This window comes from Heterodontus francisci, chromosome 20, assembly GCF_036365525.1.
Source record: "Heterodontus francisci isolate sHetFra1 chromosome 20, sHetFra1.hap1, whole genome shotgun sequence".
Taxonomy (NCBI): Eukaryota; Metazoa; Chordata; class Chondrichthyes; order Heterodontiformes; family Heterodontidae; genus Heterodontus; species Heterodontus francisci.
The window spans coordinates 56837271-56850998 of record NC_090390.1 but is presented as its reverse complement, the minus strand read 5'-3'; the positions used below and the strand labels follow the sequence as shown (position 1 = coordinate 56850998).

The 13728-nt window shown below is 48.4% G+C and overlaps 1 protein-coding gene across 2 annotated transcripts in view; it reads left to right on the top strand.

Annotated features, from left to right (window-relative positions):
• The window catches only part of acadsb (acyl-CoA dehydrogenase short/branched chain), an 89912-nt gene that overhangs the window by 61523 nt on the left and 14661 nt on the right, over window positions 1-13728 (top strand). For both annotated transcript variants that reach the window (XM_068052813.1, XM_068052812.1), the window contains one exon: window positions 13496-13621. In XM_068052813.1, the coding sequence (XP_067908914.1) occupies window positions 13496-13621 (126 nt within the window). The remainder of the gene's footprint in view (window positions 1-13495; window positions 13622-13728) is intronic.

The window sequence follows — 13728 nt, the reverse complement described above, 5'->3', positions numbered from 1 at the left end:
TGTTTTCACAAGATTCAGTTCCGTGGGAAGAGATGAAGGCAGGCAGACAGGAGAGGCGATGTTTTCAGTCCATGAGGACACTGTGTTCTCCTCCAATTCCTTTGTTGGGAGTTCAAATTTTTAAAAACACTCCCAGGTTGCCCAGCAGGTTAGTTATGTGACTAGCACCTTATATGGAACATTCTCTTCAAAATCCTTTGGAAGTTCAAATTCTCTGCAACAGCCAGTTAGTTATGTGACCAAAACTGGTCTGACCACTTCTGTGTATTGGGAAAGTAACTACTGGGTCCCTTTTCCAACACTACTAGTTCTATGCAAATGTCCTTCAGGTCAGGGTCTTGCAATTTTAAGTTTTAATGTTCATATGGTGAAATCATGTGTATCTCAATCTTGGCAGGTTGGGGGGTGGGGGGGGTTTGCCTGACATTGGCCATTTCATACTTCCTAGCCTTGCCATGTACAGTGATCCCACACTGCTCAGCCATTTTCCTGAACTCCTCCGTAGACAGTGCTTATAACTTATTCCAAGTTACTTCACCCTGATTTGGAGAGCTACTAGCTTCAGTTGCAGACATGTTAGTCTTCAAGCACATGCAACCACAAGAAAGCCTGTATTGAAATCTTGCTCTCTTTTGATTGGGAACAATTTGGCTTCCTACTTCCAATTTCTAAGAACATAAGAATTAGGAGCAGGAGTAGGCAATTCAGCCCCTTGAGCCTGCTCTGCCATTCAATACGATCATAACTGATCTCATCTCTGCTTCAACTCCACTTTCCTGCCCGTGAAGCACTGTGAAGTTTCTCTCCATTTAGATAATAATTTGCCTTTCCATTCTTCTGACCAAAATGGATAACCTCACACTTATCCACATTAAACTCAATCTGCCAAATTTTGACCCATTCACCTAACCTATCCATAGCCAGTTGTAAATGTCTTATTTCTTGCAACTTATTATCCCACCTATTTTAGTGTCATCTGCAAATTTGGCTATAGTACCTTCTATCCCTGCATCCAAGTCATTAATATGGATTGTAAATAGTTGGGGCCTGAGGACCGAACTCTGTGGCACCCCACTAGTTACATCTTGCCAACCAGAAAAGGACCCATTTATCCCAACTTTGTTTTCTGTTGGTTAGCCAATCCTCTATCCAAGCTTCACCTCCCGAAGGACGTGGATGAGCTTTCCGGACGTCGATGGTGGGCACTGAGGAAATGGCTTATTACCTGCACCAGATTCCACCCCCCCCCCCCACCCCCGTCCCCTTCCCTGCTCCACCCTCTCAGCTCACCCCCTCACAACCCCGTCCCAGCCCGCCCCCCCCTCGCACCATCTTCACCCCGCACCCCCTTCCCCTGCACCCCCCCCCACCCCCTCCCTCTACCCCTCCCCCTTGCATCCCCTCCTCCCACCGGCACCATCCTACACCTGTGTAGGGGCCCCAACAACCCCACTGCCTTGTGGGCGTCTCGGGAGAGACCAAGGCTAAGGGAGTAAACCCTAACAGAAAATCCGGAGCGGAACCCCGTAGGCGGTCATGTGTCACCTTTGGCATGTTTCCGGCAGTTCCTGCAGCCATACTGGTGCCAAACGTCGTGTCCTGCACTCCTTTGGACCCCACCAGAAAGGCCGAGAGGGGGGTTTTGACGACTGGGCAACTCTCAACCTCCATAAATTTGCCCAGGCATGCGCCATGGAGAGGTCACTCCATAGTTGCCTCACAGCGACTGAAACAACACGGAAGGCAGCAGTTACGGGTTATAAGTCCAGATAAATTGGCGTAGAAACTGGGCGCCACGGGTTGCCTTTGTCGGTGGGAGAGGTCATTGCACCTCACTGGACAGCTACCGCCCGCCTCAAACCGGGCAGCCCCCGTTCAATAAGGTTCTGTCCCGCCACAGTCTGCCTGCTTCAATGGGTGCTTGGAGCTCAGGGTCATTGCCCGAAAGGTGGACTGATACACCGCACCAAACAACATGAAAAAAGGAAAGAAGGTACCAGCCCTTCGCTTTGCAAGCTGGAACGTCAGAACTATGTGTCCTGGCCTGTCGGAAGACCTTACACAAATCAACGATTCTCGGAAGACCGCCATCATTAACAACGAGCTCAGTAGACTCAATGTGGACATTGCAGCACTTCAGGAGACTCGCCTCCCCGCGAGTGGCTCTCTAGCAGAGCAAGACTACACCTTCTTCTGGCAGGGCAGGGATCCTGAAGAACCAAGACAGCATGGAGTGGGCTTCGCCATCAGAAACTCCTTGCTCAGCATGATAGAGCCTCCCTCAAATGGCTCGGAACGCATACTGTCCATCCGACTGCTCACCACCTCTGGTCCAGTACACCTACTCAGCATCTATGCTCCAACACTCTGTTCCGCACCTGAAGCTAAAGACCAGTTCTATGAACAACTCCATAACATCATTAGCAGCATCCCCAACACCGAACACCTATTCCTGCTGGGGGACTTTAATGCCAGGGTTGGGGCCGACCATGACTCATGGCCCTCCTGCCTTGGGCGCTATGGCGTTGGAAGGATGAATGAGAACGGGCAGAGACTGCTTGAGTTGTGTACCTATCATAACCTCTGCATCACCAACTCGTTCTTTCACACTAAACCCTGTCACCAGGTTTCATGGAGGCACCCAAGATCACGTCGTTGGCACCAGCTAGACCTCATTGTCACAAGGCGAGCCGCCTTAAACAGTGTTCAAATCACACGCAGCTTCCACAGTGCGGACTGCGACACCGACCACTCCCTGGTGTGCAGCAAGGTTAGACTCAGACCAAAGAAGTTGCATCATTCCAAGCAGAAGGGCCACCCGCGCATCAACACGAGCAGAATTTCTCACCCACAGCTGTTACAAAAATTTCTAAATTCACTTGTAACAGCCCTTCAAAACACTCCCACAGGGGATGCTGAGACCAAGTGGGCCCACATCAGAGACGCCATCTATGAGTCAGCTTTGACCACCTACGGCAAAAGTGCGAAGAGAAATGCAGACTGGTTTCAATCTCATAATGAAGAGCTGGAACCTGTCATAGCCGCTAAGCGCATTGCACTTTTGAACTACAAGAAAGCCCCCAGCGATTTAACATCCGCAGCACTTAAAGCAGCCAGAAGTACTGCACAAAGAACAGCTAGGCGTTGCGCAAACGACTACTGGCAACACCTATGCAGTCATATTCAGCTGGCCTCAGACACCGGAAACATCAGAGGAATGTATGATGGCATGAAGAGAGCTCTTGGGCCAACCATCAAGAAGATCACCCCCCTCAAATCTAAATCGGGGGACATAATCACTGACCAACGCAAACAGATGGACCGCTGGGTTGAGCACTACCTAGAACTGTACTCCAGGGAGAATGCTGTCACTGAGACTGCCCTCAATGCAGCCCAGCCTCTACCAGTCATGGATGAGCTGGACATACAGCCAACCAAATCGGAACTCAGTGATGCCATTGATTCCCTAGCCAGCGGAAAAGCCCCTGGGAAGGACAGCATTACCCCTGAAATAATCAAGAGTGCCAAGCCTGCTATACTCTCAGCACTACATGAACTGCTATGCCTGTGCTGGGACGAGGGAGCAGTACCCCAGGACATGCGCGATGCCAACATCATCACCCTCTATAAAAACAAAGGTGACCGCGGTGACTGCAACAACTACCGTGGAATCTCCCTGCTCAGCATAGTGGGGAAAGTCTTTGCTCGAGTCGCTCTGAACAGGCTCCAGAAGCTGGCCGAGCGCGTCTACCCTGAGGCACAGTGTGGCTTTCGTGCAGAGAGATCGACTATTGACATGCTGTTCTCCCTTCGTCAGATACAGGAGAAATGCCGTGAACAACAGATGCCCCTCTACATTGCTTTCATTGATCTCACCAAAGCCTTTGACCTCGTCAGCAGACGTGGTCTCTTCAGACTACTAGAAAAGATCGGATGTCCACCAAAGCTACTAAGTATCATCACCTCATTCCATGACAATATGAAAGGCACAATTCAACATGGTGGCTCCTCATCAAAGCCCTTTCCTATCCTGAGTGGTGTGAAACAGGGCTGTGTTCTCGCACCCACACTTTTTGGGATTTTCTTCTCCCTGCTGCTTTCACATGCGTTCAAATCCTCTGAAGAAGGAATTTTCCTCCACACAAGATCAGGGGGCAGGTTGTTCAACCTTGCCCGTCTAAGAGCGAAGTCCAAAGTACGGAAAGTCCTCATCAGAGAACTCCTCTTTGCTGACGATGCTGCTTTAACATCTCACACTGAAGAATGCCTGCAGAGTCTCATCGACAGGTTTGCGTCTGCCTGCAATGAATTTGGCCTAACCATCAGCCTCAAGAAAACGAACATCATGGGGCAGGATGTCAGAAATGCTCCATCCATCAATATTGGCGACCACGCTCTGGAAGTGGTTCAAGAGTTCACCTACCTAGGCTCAACTATCACCAGTAACCTGTCTCTAGATGCAGAAATCAACAAGCGCATGGGTAAGGCTTCCACTGCTATGTTCAGACTGGCCAAGAGAGTGTGGGAAAATGGCGCACTGACACGGAACACAAAAGTCCGAGTGTATCAGGCCTGTGTCCTCAGTACCTTGCTCTACGGCAGCGAGGCCTGGACAACGTATGCCAGCCAAGAGCGACGTCTCAATTCATTCCATCTTCGCTGCCTTCGGAGAATACTTGGCATCAGGTGGCAGGACTATATCTCCAACACAGAAGTCCTTGAAGCGGCCAACATCCCCAGCTTATACACACTACTGAGTCAGCGGCGCTTGAGATGGCTTGGCCATGTGAGCCGCATGGAAGATGGCAGGATCCCCAAAGACACATTGTACAGCGAGCTCGCCACTGGTATCAGATCCACCGGCCGTCCATGTCTCCGTTATAAAGACGTCTGCAAACGCGACATGAAATCGTGTGACATTGATCACAAGTCGTGGGAGTCAGTTGCCAGCATTCGCCAGAGCTGGCGGGCAGCCATAAAGACAGGGCTAAATTGTGGCGAGTCGAAGAGACTTAGTAGTTGGCAGGAAAAAAGACAGAGGCGCAAGGGGAGAGCCAACTGTGCAACAGCCCCAACAAACAAATTTCTCTGCAGCACCTGTGGAAGAGCCTGTCACTCCAGAATTGGCCTTTATAGCCACTCCAGGCGCTGCTTCACAAACCACTGACCACCTCCAGGCGCGTATCCATTGTCTCTCGAGATAAGGAGGCCCAAAAGAAGAATCCAAGCTAATAAATTGCCCCTGACCCCATGTGATCTTACCTTGTGCATTAACCTTTTGTGCGGCACCTTATCAATTGCCTTCTGGAAGTCCAGATATACTACATCTACAGGATCCCCATTATTCACTTTACTTGTTACATCTTCGAGGAACTCTAGCAAATTAGTCAAACATGATTTACCCTTCATAAAACCGTGCTGACTCTGATGGATTGCGTTTTGATTTTCTAAATGTCCTGTTATTACTTCCTTAATAATGGATTCTAACAATTTCCCAACAACAGATGTGAAACTAACTGGTCTATCGTTTACAACTTTCTGTCTCCCTCCTTTTTTGAATAAGGGAGTTATATTAGCATTTTTCCAATCCACTGGAATCTTTCCCGCATCCAAGGAATTTTGGAATATTATAGCCAATGGATCCACTATCTCCGCTGCCACTGTAGGCCATCAGGCCCTGGGGACTTGTCTGCCTTCAATCCCAATAGTTTGCTCAGTACTTTTTCCCTAATGATGATGATTGTTCTAAGTTCCTCCCTTCCAATAACCTCTGCATTACTTGTTACTATTGGGATGGTACTGGTGTCCTCCACCGTGAAAACAGAGGCAAAATACCGTATTAGTGACTCCGCCATTTCTGTGTTCCTCACCATTAACTCCCCAGTCTCATCCTCCAAGGGTCCAATACTTTAGCTATTCTTTTCCCTTTTATATACTTAGAGAAGCTTTTGCTATCCGTTTTTATGTTTTGTGCTAGTTTTCTTTCATAATTTACCTTTGCTCTTTTTATTACTTTTTTAGTAACCCTTTGTTGATCTTTTAAAGTTTCCCAATCTTCCAGCCTGCCTAATGGCCTTTGCAATATGGTATGCCTTAGTTTTTGTCTTTCTGTTACCCTTAACTTCCTTGCTTAGTCATGGATGTTTTCTCCCCCTCTGACAATCTTTCTTCCTCTCTGTAATATATTTTTGTTGGGAGGATTTGCATATCTCAAACATCTGCCACTGCTCATCCACTGTCCTAATCACTCTTCCCTAGAGGATCCTTAACGATGAGATCATTAATTAATCCAATCTCATTACACAATACCAAATCTAGAATAGCCTGCTCCCTGGTTGGTTCCACAATATATTGCTCCAAAAAACAATCTCTAATACATTCAATGAACTCTCCCTCGAGGCTTTCCTTGCCAATGTGATTAATCCAATCTATATGCATATTAAAATCACCCATCATTATTGCCGTACCTTTCTTTACAAGCCCCCAGTATTTCCTGGTTTATACTGTGCCCCACTGCAGAACTACTGTTTGGGGACCTATAGATTACTCCCTCCAGGGTCGTCTTTCCCTTGCTATTTCTTATCTCGACCCAGACTGATTCTACGTCTTGATCTCCAGTGCCTATATCATTTCTCACTACAGCACCGATCTCTTCTTTTACTAACAAAGCTACACCACCTCCTTTTTCCTTCCTGCCTAGCCTTCCGAAATACTGAGTACCCTTGGATATTCAATTCCTAAACCTGGTTTCCCTGCAACCACGTCTCAGTAATTGCCACTAAATCATACCTGTTTGTCTCTATTTGCGCTGTTAACTCTTAATTTTATTCCACATGCTTTGTGCATTCAGATACAAAGCCTTTAAGTTTGTTCTATTATCAAATTTCCCAACTCTTGTACGATTCTTTGGTGCAATATGACGTTCACACATTCTGTCCCTACTGTTTATATTCTGGTAACAATCAGCCTCATCACTAACCTGCACTCCTACCTTCTCTTTTAGCTTTGACTTCCTAATTTTCCATGCAACTGAATTTTCCGCCCCCCCCCCCCCCAACTATTTAATTTAAAGCCCTATCTACATGTCTACATGCAGCCCTAGTTATGCAATTCGCCAGGACTCTGGTCCCAGCATGATTCAGGTGGAGCCCATCCCATCGGAACAGCTCCCTTCTTCCCCAGTACTGGTGCCAATGTCCCATGAATTCAAACCCATTCTTCCCACGCCAATCTTTGAGCCACGCATTTACCTCTTTAATCTTATTGACCCTGCGCCAATTAGCCCGTGGCTCAGGTAGTAGTCTGGAGAATATTACCTTTTTGGTTCTGCTTTTTAATTTACCCCCTAGCTGCTCATATTCCCTCAGCAGAACGTCTATCCACGTTCTACCTATATCGTTGGTACCTACATGGACCACGACAACTGGATCTTGCCCCTCCCACTCCAAGTTCCTCTGCAGCCCAGATGAGATATCCTGAACCCTGGCACCGGGTAGGCAACACAGCCTTCAAGACTCTCAATCCTGACCACAGAGAACAGTGTCTATGCCCCTAACTATACTATTCCCGATTACGACTACATTTCTCTTTTCTCCCCCCACTTGAATGGCTCCCTGTACCATGGTGCTATGGTCAGTTTGTTCATCCTCCCTAGAGTCTCTGCTCTCGTCCACACAGGGAGCAAGAATCTCGAACCTGTTGGACAAGGGCTGAGGCTCCTGCAACACTACCTCCTGGATCCCTTTACATGCCTTACTCATAGTCACACCCTCCTGTCCCTGACCACTGGCCGAATTCAAGGAAGTTAATATACGGGGTGTGACTGTCTCCTGAAACACAGTGTCCCCCTCCCTGATGTGTCGCAGTGTCCGAAGCTCAGACTCCAGCTCATCAACTCTGAGCCGGAGTTCCTCGAGCAGCCAACGCTTGCTACAGATGTGGTCCACCAGCTCCCATATCATGCAGATACAACACATCGCCTGGTCCTGCATCTTTATTTTATTTAATTAGATTTTAATTTGTTTATTAAATTTCCGACTTGTCTCTAGTTTTTTAATCTGTAAAATATTTCTCCTATTTACCTTTAATCTGAAATCAACTTGGAATAGATAATTCAAATTAGCAGTTACTGACCAACCAATGAACTTACGGGTTTCCTGTGATGTCACTCTTTGTTTTTTTTCACTCTGTTTTTACTCCCTTAAATGGCCCAAAAATTAGATTATTTACACTAGGTACCTTGATTCCCTAAAAAAAAATTACCTACTATATTAAAAAAGGACTGTAGACCTTTCTGTTTAGTTACTTAACGAGCTATTTAGAGTTATTCTCTAACAGCTGTTACTCACCAACCAATCACCTTGCAGCTTTCCTGTGATGTCACTGTTGAATTTTTTTTTTGTTCAAAACTCCGGCGCGCCTGAACCGCTCTCTGCTCCCTGTGCTGGTCTCGCCCCTTCTCGCTGCCGCTACTCTTTTAAACTGTGCTGGTCTCACTCAGTCTCTTGTTTGTGGGTAAAATCCAGGACGGTAACACCCAAAGTTTTGTTACGACCATGTGAGAAAGAGGTCTAGGGTTCCTGTTCAGCCTTCAGCCTTACTGTAATAGGGTTTAATTTTAAACACACTGTTTTTAGCTCCCCCTTGGTGAATCCTTGTTCACTGCTTTCCAATTATAAGGCAAAGAAACCAGCACAAACAGGCTTTCTTAGGTTTAAAGAAGAAAAGTTGAAATTTATTAAACATAAACTTAAACTCTAATTCGGGTAATGCCTACGGATACACGCCACGCCCCATGCTTGTATGCATACGCGATACATGCAAATAGAGACAGAAAAGAGCAGAAGAAAAAATAAAGTGGAAACGTTTTTCGAGCTCAATGTAGAGTCCTTGATTGGAGGTAGATCTTGCTTTTCGTCAGTAGTCATCTTAAACCTTGTTCAGTGTAGGAGACTTTCTTGGGCTTCATGTGCCTTCAATGGATTCAGAGGCTTGTGAGAAAGAGATGGGAGCAGACAGGAGAGCGATCTTCTCAGTACAGGAGCAAACAGACTTTCTGCCTAAACTGTTTGTACAAATTCAAACAACTCAGGTTGTCCAGCAGGTTAGTCATGTGACTAGCTGGTTTGACCATGTCCATTTGTGTATCTTAGCAGTCAACCTGGAATGCAAGCTCCGCCACCTTCAACGTCTGGTGATCAAAGGTCCATTGTGGGTTGAATGTCAGGGAATGGCTGCTTTGTCCTTCCAAACACTGTCTACCATTATGCAAACGTTCCTTACAGTGACGGGCGATCTGTTCAACAAGTCCACCCCTCCATCCAGTAACATTTTAAAATCAATGTTCATGACAAAATTAAAGTGCCTCATTCTTGGGGGCCTAGCATGACAATATATATGGCATAGTTTTGTAAAAGCTCAAATTGTTAAGCATAAGTAATGAGTGGTTGACCAGGAGAGTAGTCGAATAGTCGAGTCTGGAGGTGACTGGTGTCAATTGCATATTAATTGTATGCTGGTGGTGGGCATTAACAGGGGGTTCACTTATGCCCTATTAATAGATGCAGACTGAAACTGTTGAGTTAGAAGGTACATGCTTGGAGTGTGTAACTGTAAATAAATGCTTATAAAAGTGTGTTAAGTCTGGCCCCAGTTCTATCCTTCAACTGGCTTTCTGGAAAATAGCAACATGCATGGATGTGACTTTCAGCAGCAGATGTTTTAGAGATAGAAGTAAGTAGTTTTTGTGATGGAAGAGATAGAGGGTTGGAAGCTCAGCTCAGGGTCTGGTAGGACACCCAGGCTTGCAAATAATCTGGTTCGAGCTGGGACAAGGATACAGAATTTGTGCTGGGCTGATGATGGCTCAGGTCTTTCCAATATTTAACCAGAGCAAATTGCAGCTGTATTCCAGTTAAACTGTCTGATAGCACGGAGCAGTGGAGGGGGTTGAGAGATGGTAGTGACCTAGAGTTGAGTGTCTTCAGCATACATGTGGAAGCTGGCCCAGTGTCTTTCAATGGTTTTGCAAAGGGGCAGCATGTAAATCAGGAAGAGGAAAGGGTCAAAAATATATCCTTGGGGAACTCTGCAGGTAACAAGAAGTGGAAGTGGCAAGAGGAGCCTCTGCTGAAGATGCTGTTACTATGATTAGACAGGTAAAAAGGAAATCAAAGGAGGGCAGTCCCACTGAACTGGATAATACAAGAGAGTTGTCGAAGGAGGATGATATGTCAACCATATTGATAGGCTACAGAAAGGATGATGAAAGGAAGATGCACCACAATCTGTCACCAGAGTGGCATAATGACTTTAATTACAACTGTTTTAGTGCTGTGGTAAGGGCAGAAAACTGGTTGGAACAATGGAAAGATGGGCACAGATTTGGGGGATGCGACAACGCATACAGGGACTTTGCAGAGCAGGGGTGTCCAAACCATACGCGTGGGGGATGACATTAGAATTTTGGTCCCACCTAGGGACCGGTATAAACATTTCAGAAAGGTGAAGGCATTAAAAAGTTATCTTGCATTCAAAACAATAGACATACATTTTTGTGAAGAAGCTGTAAATGAGCAAACTGATTTAGTGACATACCTGGCATTGTTTTTACTTTCATTAGTACACAACGTATGCCCGCACACTTGAGTATTCCTGATAGATTTTTATCTGTCTGGGGTGATCTCTCTCTCTCTCTCTCTCTCTCTTCTCCCCCACCTCTCTCTCTCTCTTCTCCCCCACCTCTCTCTCTCTCTCCCTCACTCTCTCTCTCTCTCTCCCTCTCTCTCTCTCTCTCTCTCCCTCACTCTCTCTCTCTCTCCCTCACTCTCTCTCTCTTCTCCCTCACTCTCTCTCTCTTCTCCCTCACTCTCTCTCTCTTCTCCCTCACTCTCTCTCTCTTCTCCCTCACTCTCTCTCTCTTCTCCCTCACTCTCTCTCTCTTCTCCCTCACTCTCTCTCTCTTCTCCCTCACTCTCTCTCTCTTCTCCCTCACTCTCTCTCTCTTCTCCCTCACTCTCTCTCTCTTCTCCCTCACTCTCTCTCTCTTCTCCCTCACTCTCTCTCTCTTCTCCCTCACTCTCTCTCTCTTCTCCCTCTCTCTCTCTCTTCTCCCTCTCTCTCTCTCTCTCCTCCCTCTCTCTCTCTCTCTCCTCCCTCTCTCTCTCTCCTCCCTCTCTCTCTCTCTCTCCTCCCTCTCTCTCTCTCTCTCCTCCCTCTCTCTCTCTCCTCCCTCTCTCACTTCCCCCCCCTCTCTCTCTTCCCCCCCCTCTCTCTCTTCCCCCCCCTCTCTCTCTTCCCCCCCTCTCTCTCTTCCCCCCCTCTCTCTCTTCCCCCCCTCTCTCTCTTCCCCCCCTCTCTCTCTTCCCCCCCTCTCTCTCTGCCCCCCTCTCTCTCTTCCCCCCGCTCTCTCTCTTCCCCCCGCTCTCTCTCTTCCCCCCGCTCTCTCTCTTCCCCCCGCTCTCTCTCTTCCCCCCGCTCTCTCTCTTCCCCCCGCTCTCTCTCTTCCCCCCGCTCTCTCTCTCCCCCCCGCTCTCTCTCTCCCCCCCGCTCTCTCTCTCCCCCCCGCTCTCTCTCTCCCCCCCGCTCTCTCTCTCCCCCCCGCTCTCTCTCTCCCCCCCCCTCTCTCTCTCTCCCCCCCCCTCTCTCTCTCCCCCCCCCTCTCTCTCTCTTCCCCCCCCCCTCTCTCTCTCTTCCCCCCCCCCTCTCTCTCTCTTCCCCCCCCCCCTCTCTCTCTCTTCCCCCCCCCTCTCTCTCTCTTCCCCCCCCCTCTCTCTCTCTTCCCCCCCCCTCTCTCTCTCTTCCCCCCCCCTCTCTCTCTCTTCCCCCCCCCTCTCTCTCTCTTCCCCCCCCCTCTCTCTCTCTTCCCCCCCCCCTCTCTCTCTCTTCCCCCCCCCTCTCTCTCTCTTCCCCCCCCCCTCTCTCTCTCTTCCCCCTCTCTCTCTCCCGCGCTCTCTTTCCCCTCTCGCCGCTATCTCTCTCTTTCTTCCCTCTCTCTTTTTTCTCTCTTCGCTATCTCTCTCTCTTCCTTCCCTCTCTCTCTTTCTTCCTTCCCTCTCTCTCTTTCTTCCTTCCCTCTCTCTCTTTCTTCCTTCCCCCTCTCTCTTTCTTCCTTCCCCCTCTCTCTTTCTTCCTTCCCCCTCTCTCTTTCTTCCTTCCCCCTCTCTCTTTCTTCCTTCCCTCTGCCCTCGCTCCCTCTGCCCTCGCTCCCTCTGCCCTCGCTCCCTCTGCCCTCGCTCCCTCTGCCCTCGCTCCCTCTGCCCTCGCTCCCTCTGCCCTCGCTCCCTCGCGCCCCTGCCCTCGCGCCCCTGCCCTCGCGCCCCTGCCCTCGCGCCCCTGCCCTCGCGCCCCTGCCCTCGCGCCCCTGCCCTCGCGCCCCTGCCCTCGCGCCTCTGCCCTCCCTCCCCTCTCCCTCTTCCTCACCCGCTCGCGCTCCCCCCTCTCGCTCTCTCTTCCCTCGCGCTCCCCCCTCTCGCTCTCTCTTCCCTCGCGCTCCCCCCTCTAGCTCTCTCTTCCCTCGCGCTCCCCCCTCTCGCGCTCTCTCCTCCACCGCATTCTCTCTCCTCCCCCCATCATGTCAGACTTCATTCAGATTTGGGGAAAACAGCCATCTAACTGAAGTTCAGAAGCCGCTGTTCCTGCACTCGGCACCTGCCAACTGTGAATATGGAAAGGAGTGTTAATGAGCATTAGATAAAGGTCTGAGCTTGGAAATTCCAATTCAGCTGTGAAACACCAGTCTGGTTGGGAAGAAGAAGCCAATGGGAAATTTCTCAACCCTGAAAATACCAGTCACGGATCTCAAAATATTTTATCACTGGCGAGGATGAGGAATGGCCGGGTACAGTTTACATCCGTGGCTGGATGGAAACCTTTGTTGGGCTGGATCCTAGCCTGCGGGCCATATGTTGGACAATCCTATTGTCGAGGATGAGGAGGTTGGAGATCGGGTGCTAGTTCGCAACGATAGAGGGATTGAGGGTTACTTATTTTTAAGGTGGATGATAACTACAGTTTTGAAAGGGAGGAGTGCAATACCTGAGGAGAGGGAACCATTTATAAAATTTGCTAGCAAGGGATGTTGGGTGGCCAGCGGCTTGGTGGAAATGGGGTTGAGAGCAGATGATGGATCTCGTGGACAGAGTGAGCTTAGAGAATGTATGTGGGAGATTTTGTACTAAATATGCAGTGATTTTTGTTTTGCTTTTTAACTATTTTTAACTATTTAGCTCCCATTGCCTGAAATGTTTTTTTAAAATCTTATGAGCATCACTTTGACTGCAAAGCTAACCCCATCTCCACTATCAACTTTCTCCTTAAAGTCCTCTATCCTGCCCCTCCGCCTTCATCAACAATGTGAGAGGAACTTCTGGAATTCTTTTGTCACCGGGATTGAGACCATCAGTTCAGTTTTCTCTGCTATTTCCCCTTGTCCACCTCGTGCTTCTTGCAGCTATTCCTAAAATTGGTTTGATCGGTTATTGTCTTATATTTCCAGGGCTATAGGGGGATCACGTGCTTCATAGTAGATAAAGACGCCGAAGGCCTGCAAGTGGGCAAAAAAGAGGATAAACTTGGAATCCGTGCATCATCTACTTGTGCAGTCAATTTTGATAATGTCAAGGTATATTTTAAATGTGTATTTGACGCATGTCGTAATGTTATATGTGTAAAAAACTCGACTGTAAATATTGTTTCTGCTAATTTCTGTACTCCTTTGGTAGAGGGATG